An 18,460-nucleotide genomic window follows, 5' to 3' on the forward strand; every position below is an offset into this window, starting at 1 on the left:
GGAAAACTCCAGGAAGCCTTCAGATACATGAAGGAATATCTAATGGGTGGTCGTTCTTGACTAATGGGAAAATATTTGTACTCCTAAAGAGGGAATGCATCTGAGAAGTACATCTTCTCTCATGAAAAAGGACATCTCTAATTGTTCAGAGTTCATGCCTAGAGATACACTGGGGGACTAGTTTGGGATAAGTGGGAGCCAAGAGTTTTCAGGAAAAAGTTAAATGTCATCAAGGTCCAAGGAATCATATAGGACATCACTAAAAGGAGGTTGAAATGCTATAGAATGCATGGTAGCAAGAAAAGGAGAGGGGAACTGGGCACACTCAGCCACCAACCAGTTGTACAACATGGAGCACATTCCTTCCCACCTCAGGACTTCAATGTTTCTCACTCATACACTGCTGAAATTTGGAAAGAAATTTGGAAATTCTACTTTTAGGAATTGATCCTAAAGGAATTGATCCTAAAGAAATTGTCAAAGATGTGAAATGAGGTTAATCCACAGAAGTTATAATAAAATTATATATGTGGAAGATAACTTGCAAATGTTTTTGAAAAACAATTTGGAAAGTAATTGGAAGTTTCCCAAATGCTTCCCAAAAGGAAATGGCTAAATAGACATATGGTACATGTTCAAATGGTGGAATATTATATGCAGCCATTAAAAGATCATATGGTAAAAGCCACTCAATTGTCACAACAAACTGTAAAGCAAAATTGAGGATTACAATTGGTATGCATAACATGGCTCCAAATTTGTAGAAAATAAATACAAAAAAACAATAAAAAGTAAGCCAAAGAGAGGGAACAAGAGAAAGACTAAAAAGTCATATGACAGAGTTACAAGTAGTAAACTTACACAAATTTTTATTTTCTTATTTATCTTCAAATATTCTAAATTTTGTTATAAACTTGTATTATTTTTGTAATTAAAACAGATAGCAAATGCAATTAATTTCATTTTAATTAAGAGATTTGAGGATATTTAAGTGTCTTCCAGCACTGAAATCCATTGAGTCTTTTTAAAATGTCAAATGCATAGATACATACACCACATTTGAAATGTGATCTTCTACTCCTCCCTAGCCCTAATCCTCCATTAGTTTTGCAAACAGATCTGCTCTCTGAAGCCATAAGGCAGTTCTGGGAAGAGTAACAGTAGGTTACTCCGGAGTAACCTACTCCAGAGTAACCTACTGTTACTTGGAGTTTGGGCTGTCTTCACAATCTGAATCTTAGAGCAAGCTTTTTGAGAAAAACACAATTGAAAAAGACCATACTTCCTGCCCTGAAAGACCTCTGGCTTTTCTTTCACAGAAAATGTCTGCAGTCTGGATAGACATCAGCACCAGGAAGTTACACACCTTTCTGTAAATATTTCCATCCCTAAAAGACTTCCTCTACTTGTGAAATCTTTACTAACAACCTTCAACATTCACTGTGCCAAATGCCAGGGTCAATTCTCAGTTTCATATTTTACCCATGAGCAGCATTAGACTCAGTTAGACCCAGTTGAAACACTTTTCTCTGATGGTTCCCAGGACACCATACTCACCTACCTAGTTTATCCCCCTTCCCCTACTCCAACACTCTCTCTCTCTCTCTCTCTCTCACTCAATCTTCTTGGATAGTTTCTCATCCTATACCCAACCTTTAAAGCTGGAGCATCTGGCTCAGTGCTTAGAGCATTTTTGTTGCTGTTTTTTTCTAGTTACGCTCACTTACCCAGTCTCATTGGAATTAAATCCTGTCTCACTCAGTTTAAATACCACCTGATGACCTAAATTTGTACCTCAAGCCCAGTCTTCTTCCCCAGACTCCAAATTTGTATATCCTTCTGCTCTATTTGAAAGACCCATGTCAAACAGGCATCTGAAAATTAACACACCCAAAACTGAGATCCTGATCTTCCCACTCAAAGCTATTCCTCCTACAGTCTTCTCATCTCAAGGCAACTCCATCCTTCAGTTTCTTGGAAGGCCCAAAACCTTGGAGTCAAGTTTCCTTCTCTCTTGTTTCCCATTCACATCCAACTAGCAGATTTTATTGGCTCTACTAGATCCAAAATCCAATCACTTTTCACCATATCCACTGCTACTACCTAGAAATGGACACCATCATCTTTCACCTGTATTACTGCAGTAGTCTCCCAATTAGTCTCTCTTCTTCTGCTCATATCCCTTTAAGTCTATTCTCTACAATGCAGCCAGAGTGATCCTATTAAAACGTGAATTGGATAAAGTCACTCCTGTGTTCAACATTCACAGTGGTTTCCCATTGCTCTGTAAGTAAAAGTCAAAGGCTATATAGTGGTCTGCAGGATGCTAGACATTCTGTTTAGGCCAAACCTACCTCTCAGCTCTCACCTCCTTGCTTTCTCCACTCCAACCACAGTGGATTCTTTGTTGTTTCTTAAACACCTAATTTCTCCTCAGAATTTTGTACATATTGGTTCCTCTGCATGGAATGTTCTTCAAAGAAACAGCCACATTAGCAGCCATATGCTACCTACCACAAGTCTAAAGAGATCATAGAAATGATATCCAACAAAGGCTCAGGAAAACTGCTAAGCAGTGGAACAGGAGCTCACTCCCTAATTCAATAGAGGTTTGCTCTCAGTGGGGAAGGAAAAAAGGCTCCTTCCTGAATGCCTTTATGCCTCTGGACAACCACATTGACAAAACTCTGACAGCCCTAGTAACTTTATCTTCTGGAACATGACTACTGTACATGGTGAGAAGACTTTTGCCTTCTTTCTTGGATCTGAGTGAACTTTTCTGCTTAGAGGATTTAGATGTCTTCTCATATTTAGATGGGGATCTAGCATTTGGTGATTGCATTTTTCCAAGATCTGAACAGAACCTGAGGGAGCCATGGGCAGACTATGCATTCTATCCATATCTAACGTTAGACTGGGATAAATCTCCCCCAATACATCCTTAAATACTTTTTAGGATATGGTGAAAAACACATTCATCCATACATACATACAAAAGGAATCTCTTTTCTTTCAAGGATAAAGCCTTAGATTAAATAAATTTGCAAGAAAATAGAAAGAACAATGAAGGAAAAGCTTGCCTCTAAAATAGATACGAGGCAGGAATAAGATGGAAATCTTTTGTTTTTTTTTTGAACTCTGTACAAGAGGATGTTGCCATAAACAAGCTAAAATAAAAGATTTCATGGAAGCCAAAAACATTGTAACTGAATGAAAGTTTATGCTGGAGATAGTTAAGGAAAATTGAATCAGTGATATAGAGGAAATTCTTAGGAAAATAGTATCAGAATGCAATGAAGAATAAATGAAGAAAATGAAAGGAATAAAGAAGAAAGAAAGAAAGAAAGAAAGAAAGAAAGAAAGAAAGAAAGAAAGAAAGAAAGAAAGAAAGAAAAAGAAAAAAGGAAAGGAAAGGAAAGGAAAAGAGAGAGAGAGAGAGGGAGGGAAGGAAGGAAGGTGGGAAGAAGGGAGGGAGGGCGGAAGGTAGGCAGGCAGGCAGGCCGCAGGCAGGCAATTTAGAGATAAGAGATTCAAATAATAGGTCCCTGAAGAAGAAAAACAAAGAAAACAGGAGCATTAATCAAAGTTGTGACAGAAGAAATCTTTCTTGCTCCTAAATAAGTCCTAAATTTGGAAATCAAGAGGGTTTACCATATTCCAGGCAAAAATTTTTGAAAGGAAGTCTACACCCAGTTGTCTTATTGTGAAAGTTGTAAATTTCAGAAATGGGGAACAAAAACCATTCAGGCTAAAAAACAGTTGTCCTCAACTTCTGAGTCTGTTTTGTGCTGCTACAACAGACTGAGTCATTTATAAACAACAGAAGTTTATTTGGCTCACAGTTCTGTTGGCTGGGAAGTTCCAGATCAAGGGGCCAGCATCTGGCGAGGGCCTTCTTGCTATGTCATCCCATGGCAGAAAGCAAAGGGCAAGAGAGCATAAGAGCAAGAGATCAAACGCACAGCTTCAAGTCCTTTTATTATTGGCATTGATCCATTCATGAGGGAGGAGCCCTTATGACCCAAACACCTTCCAGTAGGTCTTGCCTCCTAACACTGTTATATTGGGGATTAAGTTTTGAACATATGCTTTTAGGGGGACATATTCAAGCTATAGCAATTTCTTTACAGCATCAAACTTCTCAAGACAATGGAGGAATATTTCCAATGGCTTGAGGGGGAAAGATTGCTATATTTAAGAGAAGTTGTCTCTTTTGTAACACTGATTCCCTTTCTAAAAAATTAATATGCTTACTAAACCATTAGGAAAGGAATCAAGATTAGGGACCCAAGAATGGGGAAAGGCATAGTGAGATAAGAACTATATTAAAATTCACTACATTCATGGAGGGATGAGCTTGATTATTAATATCCAAACAAAGAGAAAAACATCCTGTGAAATAAATGACTAATATAATTTTTACTATTTGAACTTATAACATTGTCAGATTAAATATTTAAAATAAGAAAAAGGAGGACACAGGGACACAAAAACTCTTAATCCTTCTCTCATAATGGGGTCAAAAATTACTAACTTCACTTTGATATTAAGATAAATTTAAGCTCAGGAATGCTTTCCTTTTTTTTTTTTTTTTTTTTTTTGAGATGAGTCTCGCTCTGTCTCCCAGGCTGGACTGCAGTGGTGTGATCTCAGCTCACTCAAGCTCTGCCTCCCAGGTTCCTGTCATTCTCCTGCCTCAGCCTCCCGAGTAGCTGGGACTATAGGCGCCCACCACCACGCCTGGCTAATTTTTTTTTTTAATTTTTTTTTATTTTTGGTAGAGACGGAGTTTCACCATGTTAGCCAGGATGGAATGCTTTTCTTTTATTTCCACAGCCTGAGCAACATAACAAGACCCTGTGTCTACAAAACATAAAAAAATCAGCTGGGTATGGTGGTACATGCCTGTAGCCCTAGCTACTCAGAAGGCTGAAGCAGAAGGATCACCTGAGCCCGGGAGTTCAAGGTTACAGTGAGCTATGATTATGCTACTGCACTCCAGCCTGGGTGACAGAGCAAGACCCTGACTCAAAAAAAAAAAAAAAAAAAAAAAAGATTGCTACAAGTACAATTAAAAATAAGATGTCCATTATTCACAGCTTTGTGGAAGTATAAAAACAAACAACAAAGTCCAGAGTCTGTAGAGTAAAAAGCATAACAGAAAAAAAATTAAACACTGAAGAGAATAAAATGAAAAAAGGCAGGTAAAATAAATGTGCACTGTTTAAATTCCTCTATTAAACAGAGAATCAAATTGGATTTAGAAAGATTAAAAACAGACAAAATATATCAGCCAAATGAGGGGGAGAACAGAATTTAAGACTAAAAAAGTAGATAAAAAGGAGTTATTTCAATTTTATCAAAATATGAACTGCAAAAACATACAAAACATGAGTAGAGGTAAATAGACAACAGACAATTGTATTGAATTAAATGAATCTTAATTGCATTACGAGCATGAAGTCACTATTATTTGAAGCACTGTTAAATAATCTAAGAACTTATGAGGAATACAGTATTGAGGGTAATTGAGGTTAAAAGTAAATCTATAATAACAATTGTTTGATCAATTAACAAAATTTTATTATGGACTACAATTGAAAGTATTCTATCAGTGTTAGATTTCCTGAGTTTGATTATTGTACTGTGGTTATATAAGAGAATATCTTTGTTCTTGGGAAATACATACTGAAATCTTTAGGGGTAAAGGAAGATAATATATACAACTTATTCTCAAATGGTTCAGGAAAAATACTATATGTGACTGTTGTGTGTGGGAGAGACGGAAAAGGGAAGAGAGAATGATAAAGCAAATGTGGCAGAATTTTTTAACTTGGTAAATATTTGTGAAGTGCTCTTTGAATTGTTCTTGTAACTTTTCTGTAATTTTGAAGTCCTTTCAAAACAGAAAAATTAATACAACAACAAAAAATCTCTGATAACCAAAAATGAAATTTTACAACAATTACATTTATAACGGCACCAAAAAGAAAATCATACTTAGGAATAAATTTAACAAAAAAATACAAAAGTTACACTCCAAAAACTACAAAATATTACTTAAGGAAATTAAGTAAGACCTACATACACAGAAAGACATCACATGTTCATGGATTGAAAGATTTAATATTTTTAAGATGGCAATATTCTCCAAATAGATTTACCGAGTTGATGCAATCTTATTAAAATCTCAGCTGGCTTCCTTGCAAAAGTTGACAACCTGATCTTAAAATTCATATGGAGGCCAGGCACGGTGGCTCAAGCCTGTAATCCCAGCACTTTGGGAGGCCGAGACGGGTGGATCACGAGGTCAGGAGATCGAGACCATCCTGGCTAACACGGTGAAATCCCATCTCTACTAAAATACAAAAAACTAGCCGGGCGAGGTGGCGGCGCCTGTAGTCCCAGCTACTTGGGAGGCTGAGGCAGGAGAATGGCGTGAACCCGGGAGGCGGAGCTTGCAGTGAGCTGAGATCCAGCCATTGCACCCCAGCCTGGGCGACAGAGCAAGACTTTGTCTCAAAAAAAAAAAAAATTCATATGGAAATTAATGGGACCCATCATACCCAAAACAATATTTTAAAAATAAAAAGAAATTGGAGGACTCACACTGCCTGATTTCAAAACTTACTACCAAACTGTAGTAATCAAGAAATGTGGAACTGACATAGGGCTAGATATATAAGGAAATGGAATGTAACTGAGAGTCTAGAAGAAAATGCTCACGCTTATGAGAAATTGATTTTCAACAGGGTGCCAAAACAATTAACAGGAGAAAATAATAATCTTTTCAACAAATGGTGCTGTAACAACTACATATTCACATAGAAAAACATGAAATTTGGCCCCTACCTCATAACATATATAAAAACTAACTCAAAGTGGATCAAAAACCTAAATGCAAGGGCTAAAACTATGTCGCTCTTTGAAGAAAATATAGATGTATGTCTTCATGACTTTGGATTAGGCAATAGTTTCTTAGATAGGACAACAAAAGCATAAGAACCAAAGAAACTATAGATTGAATATCATCAAAATTTAAAACTTTTAAATTTTGTGCTGCAAACAACACTGTCAAGAAAGTGAAAACACAACCCACAGAATGGGAGAAAATTTTTGGAAATCATATATCTGAAAAGGGAATATATAAGGAATCATTGCAACTCAATTATAAACAGGTGAGCCAATTTAAAAAATGGGCAAAGGGGCCAGGTGTGGTGGCTCACACCTGTAATCCCAGCACTTTGGGAGGCCGAGGCAGGTGGATCACCTGAGGTCAGGAGTTCGAGACCAGCCCAGCCAACATGGTGAAAGCCCGTCTCTATTAAATATACAAAATTAGCTGGGCGTGGTGGCACATGCCTGTAATCCCAGCTACTCGGGAGGCTGAGGCAGGAGAATCGCTTGAACTCAGGAGACAGAGGTTGCAGTGAGCCAAAATCATACCATCACACTCCAGCCTGGGCAACAAGAGTGAAACTCCACTTCAAAAAAAAAAATGGGCAAAGGATCTGAACAGACATTTTTCCAAAAAAGATCCACAAATGCCCACTAAACATATGAATAGATTTTCAAAACCATCAGCCATCAGGGAAATACAAATCAAAACCTCAATGAGATACTACTTCACACTCATTAGGAAGGCTGTAACAAAAGATAGGTAATAACAAGTGTTGGCAAGGATGTGGAGAAATTGGAATCACCATATATTGCTGGTGGAAATGTAAATAGTCCAGCTGCTTTGGAAAACAGTCTGGCAGTTCATCAAATGGTTAAACATAGACATACAAGTGACCCAGCAATTTTGCTCCTAGGTATGTAACCAAAAGAAATTAAAAACATAAGTCCACACCAAAACTTGTCCATGAATGCTCACAGCAGCATAATTCACAACATCAAAAAATAAAAACAATCCAACTATTCATCAACTGATGAATAAAATGTGGTATATACATTCAGTGGGATATATGCTATGAAATGAATGTCCAGAATAGGCAAAATTGTGGAGACAGAAAGTAGATTGGTGTTTTCCTAGGACTCAGAAAACGGGGCGGCAGGGGTGGAGGGACACGTAGGGAGGAAATGGGGAGTGCCCATTAATAGGTATGAGGTTTCTTTTCAGGGTGATAAAATGTTCCAAAATTGATTTTGGTGGTGGTACACAATCCTGTGAATATACAAAAACCACTGAATTGTCAACTTTAAGTTGGTGAATTGCATGATATGTGAATTATATCAATTATATCTCCAGATATCAACAACTATGGATTTGAATCTCAACTTCAGCACTTACCAACTGAGAGACTTTAACAATTGAGTTACTTAACATTAAATTATACCAATCTCCTAGGATTGTTGGAAAACTGAATTAACTGAGTTAATCCACTATGAGTCTGTGTGTTAACTAACTAAAGCCACCAGCACTTCCTTTCATTAAACACTTACCATATTCATTTCCTTTGCCTGCTATAACAAATTACCATTAAAAACTCAGTGATTTAAAATAACACACATTTATTCTCTTACAGCTCTGGAAGTCTGAAGCCTGAAATCAGTTTCACTGGACTGAAATCAAGGTGTCGGTAGGACTAAGCTCCTCTCTACCCATCGGAGAATATTATGGTTGGAGATAAATTACCATATAATTGAAAAGACTGGATTGATTAATAAATATCCAATTTTATATCCTAAAAACATACAGCTTCTTCACAAGTGTTCATAGATTTATACAAACCCACCATATGCTTAGTTACAAAGAAACCTCAGAAATTATAAAGCCATAAACCGTCATGGAAAAAGTGAAAAATTAATCATAATGGCTAAACAAAAATAAAAATCATTTAGAATCTTCTAAAAGTAATATCCTGGGCTACAGAGAATAAAAATATGATGTCAAACTATTTAGAAAACTATGACACCACATATAAAAATGTGTTGGATCTATTCACAGTAAGAACAGATTCAGAAAAACTATCACAGGCCAAGTGCGGTGGCTCACACCTGTAATCTCAGCATTTTGGGAGGCCTAGGCAGGCAGATCACTTGAGTCCAGGAGTTCTAGACCAGCCTGGGCAACATGGTGAAACCCTGACATAACAAAAATAAATAAATAAATAAATAAATACCGAAAAACTATTATAAGTATGGCAGGAAAACTTGAATACCTTGATATGATAAAGCACTCACATATGTTGATTAAAAATGTCAAATCCAAATAAGTATTATAATAAACAGGAAAAGGATGTAAAAAGTATACAAAAGAAATATACCATGTGAAAAATGTAAAATTTACTGTAATTAAAGAAATACAAACTAAAACAATCTAAAAATTGATAAGATTATTTAAAAACAAAAACACCAAAGCTGTCAGGGATGCCACAAAACAGGAACTGCTTTTGAGAGCATGAAGGGCCCAACCTTTGGGAAGGTGACCTGGCAACAGTAATCAAGAACTTTAAAAAACATTAACAAGTTTCAATCCAGTAAGTCTATTTCTCGGATCCTATCCTCAGAGTGCAATCCTACATATGGAAAAAACTTCCTGCACGAAGACATTTATTGGAAATGGAAACAACCTCAGTGTTCAATAACAGGAGAACTGTTAAATAAACCATGTGACTATAAAAAATACGCTAACAAAGACCACGCTATAAAATGGAAAATAGTTGTGCTTCACTGCTGCAGTAAAACCAGGCTTTAAAACTGTATATATGGCCTAATGATCATGGTGCCATCTCAATTTTTCAAGGTCCTACTCAAGTGAATGCCAAATGAGAGAAACAACCCAGGCATAGTAAAAAAGAACTGCCAGGAAATAGCACCAAAATATTACAAGTGATTGTTTTTCTTCCCTACTGTAATCTATAGTATCATGTTTTCTTTTTTTTTTTCTTTTTTTTTTTTTTTTTTTTTTTTTTTGAGATGAGTCTCGCTCTGTCTGGAGTGCAGTGGCCGGATCTCAGCTCATTGCAAGCTCCGCCTCCCGGGTTTACGCCATTCTCCTGCCTCAGCCTCCCGAGTAGCTGGGACTACAGGCGCCCGCCACCTCGCCCGGCTAGTTTTTTGTATTTTTTAGTAGAGACGGGGTTTCACCATGAGGATGGTCTCGATCTCCTGACCTCGTGATCCGCCCGTCTCGGCCTCCCAAAGTGCTGGGATTACAGGCTTGAGCCACCGCGCCCGCCCTATCATGTTTTCTTTAACAGGCATGTGCTACGTTACTTTTATCCTCATGGACATAAAGCAATGCTTTATATCCTTTCTATGAATCAAAAGGAAACACTTCATTTTTTTTTTTTTTTGGCTTCTTTTTTTAATTTTTTAAACCAAGCAGTGGTTATGGAAGGAAACACCTCTTTGTGTAGGGCATGTACTGCCATTGTGGATCTCTAAAGTCACTTTGATATTCTAACAAAACTGCATGTCGCATACATGTTAGATAACCTCTACTTTGGATTCTTTTCTCCAAAAACTTATTTTCTCTTCACAACTCCCTCAAGTTTCCAAGTCCAAAGAAATTCCATCGGTTCTCTCTGCACCCACTTTCCTTGCTTTGCTCCTAGAATTATTCCCACCTTTCTTCTTGCAGAGCATAGACAATGCCTCAGGCACACTGTTCCCAATCTCAGAGCCCTGAGCCCCTGCTACCTCTAGCTTTTTGGGACTCCAACACCCAGCACAAGGTTCTGCAGGCAGCCACACATTCTGCTCCAGTACTTCTCAAGTTGAAGGCAGAGAATAAGGGAAGTTTAGGGAAGCTTGGAGCCATGGAGAAAAGGTGGAGATATGTAGGAAATCTAACACAAGGCCTTTTTGTGTAACAGTAGTTTGTGTGTGCTGAAGATTCCAGTTTCTAGGATTTGGCAAATTGGGAGCCTCAATTTCCTGTTCTAGGGCATATATCGGCTGAATGAATAAATGAATTAGGCTTCCCATCATCCTGCAATGACAGCTGATCAGTGCTAGAAGTGGTAGCTTGGTGAGGGGGTGGAGGGTGGGAAGAGTTTGGTCATTTAGTACCAAAATAAGCCCTAAGACTAAGGCATGCGATGACCCTGTCACATTGCTAGTCAAAGTGTGGCCTGTGGAGGGGCAGCATTATCATCACCTGGGAACTCGTTAGAAATGTAGACCTACTTCAGAGCTATTGGATCAGAATCTGCATTTTAACAAGTTCTCTAATGATACATACCCATGTTCAAGTTTGAGAAGCACTGCCTCAGAACACACACGCATGCACACACACACACACACCAATATCACCAAGACAAAAAAGTGATTCCACTCTTGCACACTTTACCAAACCATCAAGACATTTAGTGATTCTTCACCACAGGGGCTGCCCTTGATTTTGGTCTTCCTCCAAAGTACTTAAAAGAATAGACTCCATGTAATTTACTCCAGGCCTCACCTTCACTCTACACAGATGGAGCCCATCACCTCTGGACAGTAGTGGGTGGGATTAAACCCTACTGCCCTTGAGCACCATTACTAGTTATAAAGAGCAGAGAAACAACCAAAAAGACAACACAAGGGGGAAAGCCCTCTCAAAATGTAATTTGACCAAGTAAAGGCAATACCAATCACAATGATTAATAAAAACTGTTTACAAGTTATTACCAAGGTTATTACCAATCATGATTAAGGAAATCATTTAATGTGCAGTTGATTGCTTTGTAAAGGCTTATTTGATTACATGACCCATAGTGAAGGATAAACTCTGTACTTCTGCCTTCAAATCTCCAAGATGGACATGTAAGTAGGTTGACTGCTCAGAGCTTGGGAAAAAAAGTGGGCTTTTTACTCTTAAATCTACACTATAGTTAAGGTAAAAGAGAGAAAAGATCTTTAAGCACTGCTGGGAGGGTGAAGGGGCTTGCCATGGGCACCGGATTCTACTCATTTTTCTAGATCCAACTGAAGTGTCCCATCCTTTGAGAAGTTTCTCCAGAAGCCATCACTCCCTATTCTGCTTCTCACGGCACTTTCTCTTGTATTATTATTTTTTATTTTTATTTTGTTAGAGACAAAGTTTCATTATGTTGCCCAGGCTGGAGTGCAGTGGTTATTCACGGGTGCAAATATAGTACATTACAGCCTCAAACTTCTGGGCCCAAGCAATCCTCCTGCCTCAACCTCCTGAGTAGCTGGAACTACAAGCATGTACCACTGTGTTATGGCACTTTGTTTAGACTTATATTACAGCTCTTAGGGAGGTAGAATGTACCCATTAGGATCCCAGACTTTGCAGCCTAACTATATCAGTCAAAATTTCCCCTCTGCCTATTATTAGCTGTGTGACCTTAACCAAATGACCTTCTTCCACCAGCTGGAAGATGCGGAAACCAATATCATGGAATTTTTGTAAAGATTACACGAGACAACACATATAAAGCATTACAATGTTTGGCACATAATAAATAATCAATGTTAGCTATTATTATTAGCACTCCCAGCTATTATTATTAGGCTTCCCCACTAGACCATGAGCAAACTGTTTATCCAAGGATCTGTGTGGCATGGGAACTTACAAATGGTAGACACACAATAATATGTGTCAAATTGGTTTGAAGGTATGCCAGGAAGAGGAAAGGGAGGGTGCTGGAAAAAACCGTAGTGTACTTTATGATTTTTCCCAGGGCCAACTTCTGTAGTGTTTGTTTTTATTTCATTACCAGAGTACATTATCTCAGACAGCAAGGTCGCTATAAAGTAGGGCTAGAAAGACACTATTTATGGAACCAGATATTCTGTTCAGAGAAAGCAAAGTTGGCTATGAGGCACCTGAAATCTCCAGTTTGGCCCTTGGCTGAGCAGGGAGTGGGGGCTGAAGTTCAGCCAGAGCTTCACTTGCCCAACAGGGTGCCCTGGCATGGGGTTACATTATCTCTGAAAATCATCCACCCAGAGGGATGCATTTTGTTTTTCAGTGTATCCACATAGGGGGACGTCTTTACAGATTGTGCAAAAGATCTGTATGTACCAGTGGGGAACCCTACTGCAAACTCAAAGTTCCCCCTTTTAAACCAGCCTCCTGAGTCTCAAATGAGCATTGGCTAAAATAATAATGCTTCACTCACTAAATATTTATTGAGTTCCCATTAAGGAGCTCAAGGTGCTAATGGCTGACAAGGACCTTTTGGACTTGCACAAGAGCCTGGTGTGTACCACCGTCTAAGGAAAGCTTGGGATGTTCTCTGACATGGACACCAAATTGAAGAACCTGTCCCAGGGGCTGATGAATGTGGCTGCCAAGCTGGCCCACAATAAGCACATCACAGGACCTCCCAGACCTCACAGAGGAGTTCACTGAGCCTGACACCTTCACCATTGGCTGCTGAATGATATGTGCTCTTCCTGAATCAGTACTCAGCATCTGTCCACTTCCTGCATGGCTTCTGGCCCTCTATGACTGCTATATGGTCACCCTCTGTGGCTGCCTCCTGTACCCCTATCACGACTGAGGCCCCTCTCCCACCACTCTGCCCACACTGATGAAAAAGTTGCCATAAGTTGAGAGACTAAAAATAAAATTGCACTAGACACTGCAGATCTAAAAGTGAATACATAAATTACAATTGGGGAGAGACAGAACGTGATGCAGAGGGCAGGAATGTGGACAAGTATGATGAGTGCCACCTTAGGCATAACTGATGAGGTACTATAGAAGCATCCAAGATGGGGGCTAATCTAGACTTGAAGGATTAGAGAAGGCTTAAAGGGGAATAACACCCAATATGAGGCTTCAAGGAGTGATAGTAAATGTTAATATTTATTTAGCGATACTATACATCAGGCGCTGTTCTAAAAACTTTGCCTGAATCCTTCATTCAGTCCTTACCACAATCCTGTAAGATAGATGTTATTGTCATTATTTTCATGTTAGAGATGATGAAACTGAGGCACACAGTAAATGGTGGAGCTGAAATTCAAACTCAGGCAGCTCAGCTCCAGACTAAAGGGGAAGGAGAGCACCGGATAGTCCCTTAAAACAGGAGACAGCGCCTAGCTTCAGTCTGAGGAAAGATGCAGTTCCTCTGGGGAACTGAAAGCAACTCAACGAGGCGCAGCTTGGGGTGGGGACAGACGTTCAGAGATGACTGGGCCTGCTCTGTAGGTTGGAAGAAAAACCAGAAGCAGAGAGTTTCAGATCCAGTCCAGACTTTTTTTTTTTTTTTTTTTGAGACAGTGTCTCACTCTGTCACCCAGGCTGGACTGCAGTGGTGCAATCTCAGCTCACTGCAACCTCCACCTCCCAGGTTCAGGTGATTCTCCTTCCTCAGCTCCCCAAGTGGCTGGGACCACAGGCGCACACCACCATGCCTGGCTAATTTTAGTATTTTTAGTAGAGACAGGGTTTCACCATGTTAGCCAGGCTGGTCTCGAACTCCTGACCTCAGGTGATCTGCCCACCTCAGTTCCCAAAGTGCTGGGATTACAGGTGCCAGCCACCACGCCCAGCCCCCAGTCCAGACTTTTGACAACTAGCTGTGACTGGTGTCACCTAACTAACCCCTTCTGACCTCAGTTTCTCCTTTTTGTAAAAGTTCATAGTAACAATACCTGCTTCTCCTAGAGAATGGCCATGAGCACCAAATGATGAAAATGTATGTGAACTTCAGTGCAAAGTACAAATTCCTTCACAGACTTAAGACTTTATCAGTATCATTGCCCCAGTAGGTTCAAGGATTTGCAAACCTGAAATCCACAATGTCAGGGCACCAGAAAAAGCAGAGAAACAGTACTGGGGAGTGGAAAAGGCCACCAGCCCTGCCTCAGACCACCTCCATCCACACTCGGCCCTTACTAACTGTGAGATCTCAAGACGAGTTATCTTCTCAGTACCTCAATTCTGCCATCTGGGAAATGGGAATGACAATGATAGCACTTGTAAGGTTCATGTGATAAGTAAGTAGCACATGTAATATGCTAGGTACAGCTCCCAACACAGAATAAAGACTTAGTCAACATTAACAGCTATCATTATTGTTAAGTATTAAGAAATCTGTTGCCTACTTATGTTATTCTTCCATGTTCTATATGGTATAAGCATGTGGGAATGTTAGAAGTTAGAGATGATAAAGGAGGAGGAGAAGGAGATTTACAACCCTACACTCCCTCACTGCTGCAGAGATTCTTCCTGGCTCTCACACGCTGGCAAGCAGCTGGCTCTCCGTCCTGGCAGAAAATGCCCAAAAGAGGTAAAAGATAGAGACTGCACACCATCTGTGCAAACCAGGCTGCTCTTGTAGTTTTTAGACAAAATCTAAATGTAGTCAGATATGACCTGCCCTTTTAAGATAGAATTATTCTATTTCCTCCCTCCACCCCTCCCCGTCCCCCACTCTGTCCCTCACATAAAACTCCCCCACATATCTCAAGAAACTTTCAGCATTTTGAAAGACATACTCTAGGGTCCCGTTGTGACAGCCTCGTGCCACATTAACTTCTCTGTCTTGTTCCCAGCAAAGAAGTCTTTGCTAATTTCACAACAGGAAAGCATGCAAGAAATTTGAGAACAAAACAAATCTACACGCAGAGCCCAGCATCTTCAAGTAAACTCCCTGAGGTACAGACCCGAGGGTAGATGAGTCCGGACTGCAGATGAGGCAGCTGCCTCTTAAACTGCAAGGGGACAGAAAAAGTCATTTGCCTCTGAAAAACCAACTCTGAATACAAATTGGTAATGAATATTCATGAGCCCCTCCAGCTTGCTCTAGAGCCACCCTTGACTGTAACCCTGGACTCTGCTTCCTAAAAAGTTTCCCAAAGCTCTTTCTCTGCCTCCTCTCAGAAGGAAGAGGGTGGGCAAGTTCATTCAGGGCTTTTTGCCTCCAACTTTCAAGTACTTGCTTTTTGCTCTGGCTTTTATTTTTCCTTCTTTTTTTTTTTTTTTTTAAGGATTCAGATCAAATCAATTTTGGTCTTACCCTTTGTATCTTCCATAAGTAGCAGCTTTTGTTTTTCTCCTCTTTCCTCGTCTTTCCCCCCCCCCCGCCTCTGCTTGCTGTGGTCCGTCTCCGTGAGAGAGGTACTCAAGGAAACAGAGATATAACAGACCCTTAGGCTCGTGGGAGGGGCTAAATTAGCCGGCCCCGTTTCGGAAGGAACCTCAAACCCTGTCTTTTTCATTGACTAGAAAGGACAGATTGACTGAGGAGTTCAGCAGCTCATTTTCCTAAAGTTACTCGAAGCCTTTTCCAGGTTGTAATTTTTTGTATCCTTGAAGCAATGTATATTCAAATCTCTCTCTCTCCCTTCTTCCCTCTCTCCCTTACTCCCTCCCTCTTCATCTCTCTCTCCCTCTCTTTGTTATAGAAATAACTTTTTCTCCCTTGAAAAAGTCGTCTCGGCTGCAAGCAAAAAAAGCTATTTCCTTACTGCAGTTATGAAGCTAGATAATAAGAAAGTTGTTTCCTTGAAACCCACTCGAAAAACTGAAAGTCAAGAACAATTCTTCCCTCCCCATAAAGCCTCTGGTCCCATGACCAGCAATCCTTTCTCAAGGCTTATTAGAGCAAAGGCTAACAGGTGACCCAAGCGATGAGTTTCCTGCAGGAGAAGCTGCGTTATTGGTTGGAAGGCTGGGTGGAACCACAGAGGAGCTGCTCAATGGGAACCGCTGCCTGGCTGTGAATTGATGAAAGTCATCCACCATTTCACAATTTTCACTTCCTACCTTTGAAGTCTAACGAGCATGAATTGCCACATCCAGACTATCAAGATTACCCCAATGTAGATGAGAACCTGAGCAAATTATTTTTAAACTGTGTAACAAAATTATTTTGAAATCAAAACAAGGGCTACCCTTTGAAAGGAAGGTAAGTCCTCAAGTCCCAAGGCGACTTGGCAGTTTCTCCCTCCACAAGGCTGTTGCAAACCTTAGCATTTCAGGTTTGAAAGATACCTCAGACATCGAGTCTAAACGACGCTAGAGATGTGGAGAGGTTAAGCCACCTGCTCATGCTCACACACGGTCTCTCCTATTTGCTACCATGCTCCCCAGCACCTAATACAGTTTCTCTCACAGCATGGGCTCTCAATAAATGTTTGATGAATGGTTGAAAAAGTGAATGAATTGCAGCAAAGCAGAAACGTAGATCTGTTTTCCTGTTTCCTAGTTCTTGCTTTTTCTACATTACTTGTCTGGCATGAAAATTTGTATCTAAAGCCAATTATACCACATAAATCATTAAATTTGTGAGCCCTAAAGATTGTTTTGACTCTATGTAGAAACTAGATTCTCCAGCGAACTTTCAGTCATACTTTAATAATGATGAAGGATAACCTTTTAGTTTAGGCATCTGTTACTTTGCACAGTGCCACATGGTATATACTTAATACATTTTTATACTTTAATAAATTTGGAGCTGTATAACAACACTTTCTTTATTTCCGAAATGCTTTATAGTTATAGGATTTTGCATGTATAATAACAACTAATTATACTGAATGAAAGACTCAATGGATGTCTTCTCTCGAGCCGGTTTAGACTACATCTGTAATAATGAATATTGGTCTGATATTCATCCTGTTATGATAAAATTGGTTTTGGGTGATATGATGGGATTTTTTGTAAAAACCAACAATATAATCGGTTTATGACTGACTGCCTTTGTACTATTGTTTTGGAGACAAATTTGAAAAGAGCATGTCCACAAAATATTCTGTGAATTACAGAATGGAAACCAAAACATCAAAGCCAGAAAGAGAAAAGAATGATCAAAGGGAAGATCCAGAGGCTGAGGGGTAGGCAGGAGAAACAGATAGACAAGTACCTGAACTTGTCAATGAGAGGCACACTTTGGTGGGTGCTGCGGCAACAGTTCTCTGCTTTATTACATTAGGACATTAGGTTCTTTTTTTTTCTGAGACAAGAGTTTTGCTCTTGTCTCCCAGGCTGGAGTGCAATGGAGCAATCTCAGCTCACTGCACCCTCTGCCTCCCGGGTTCAAGTGATTCTCCTGCCTCAGCCTCCCAAGTAGCTGGGATTACAGGCGCCCACCACCTTGCCCAGCTAATTTGTGTATTTTTAGTAGAGATGGGGTTTCACCATGTTGGTCAGGCTGGTTTTGAACTCCTGACCTCAGGTGATCCCACCCGCCTCAGCCTCCCAAAGTGCTGGGATTACAGGCGTGAGCCACCGTGCCCGGCCTATTTTACTACATTCTTACATTCTTTTTTTGAGACAGAGCCTCACTCTGTCACCCGGGCTGGAGTGCAGTGGCGTGATCTCGGCTCACTGCAGGCTCTGCTTCCTAGGTTCAAGTGATTCTTGTGCCTCAGCCTCCCAAGTAGCTGGGATTATAGGTGTGCACCATTAAGCCTGGCTAATTTTTGTATTTTTAGTAGAGATTGGGTTTCACCATGTTGTCCAGGCTGGTCTCAAACTCCTGTCCTCAAGTGATCCACTTGCCTTGGCCTCCCAAAGTGCTAGGATTACAGGTGTGAGCCACAGTGA

At 39.9% G+C, this 18,460-nt stretch overlaps 1 protein-coding gene across 3 annotated transcripts in view; it reads right to left on the minus strand.

Annotated features, from left to right (window-relative positions):
• The window catches only part of ENTPD1 (ectonucleoside triphosphate diphosphohydrolase 1), a 105,544-nt gene extending 89,130 nt beyond the window's left edge, over positions 1–16,414 (minus strand). For all 3 annotated transcript variants that reach the window (XM_011951240.1, XM_011951238.1, XM_011951236.1), the window contains exon 1: positions 15,930–16,414. Coding sequence is in view for 1 of the 3 variants with exons in the window: in XM_011951236.1 (XP_011806626.1) it covers positions 15,930–16,131 (202 nt within the window). In the remaining 2 variants the exon portion in view is untranslated. The remainder of the gene's footprint in view (positions 1–15,929) is intronic.
• Positions 16,415–18,460: the final 2,046 nt, after the last annotated feature.

Source organism: Colobus angolensis, unplaced genomic scaffold, assembly GCF_000951035.1.
Source record: "Colobus angolensis palliatus isolate OR3802 unplaced genomic scaffold, Cang.pa_1.0 Scaffold316, whole genome shotgun sequence".
NCBI lineage: Eukaryota > Metazoa > Chordata > Mammalia > Primates > Cercopithecidae > Colobus > Colobus angolensis.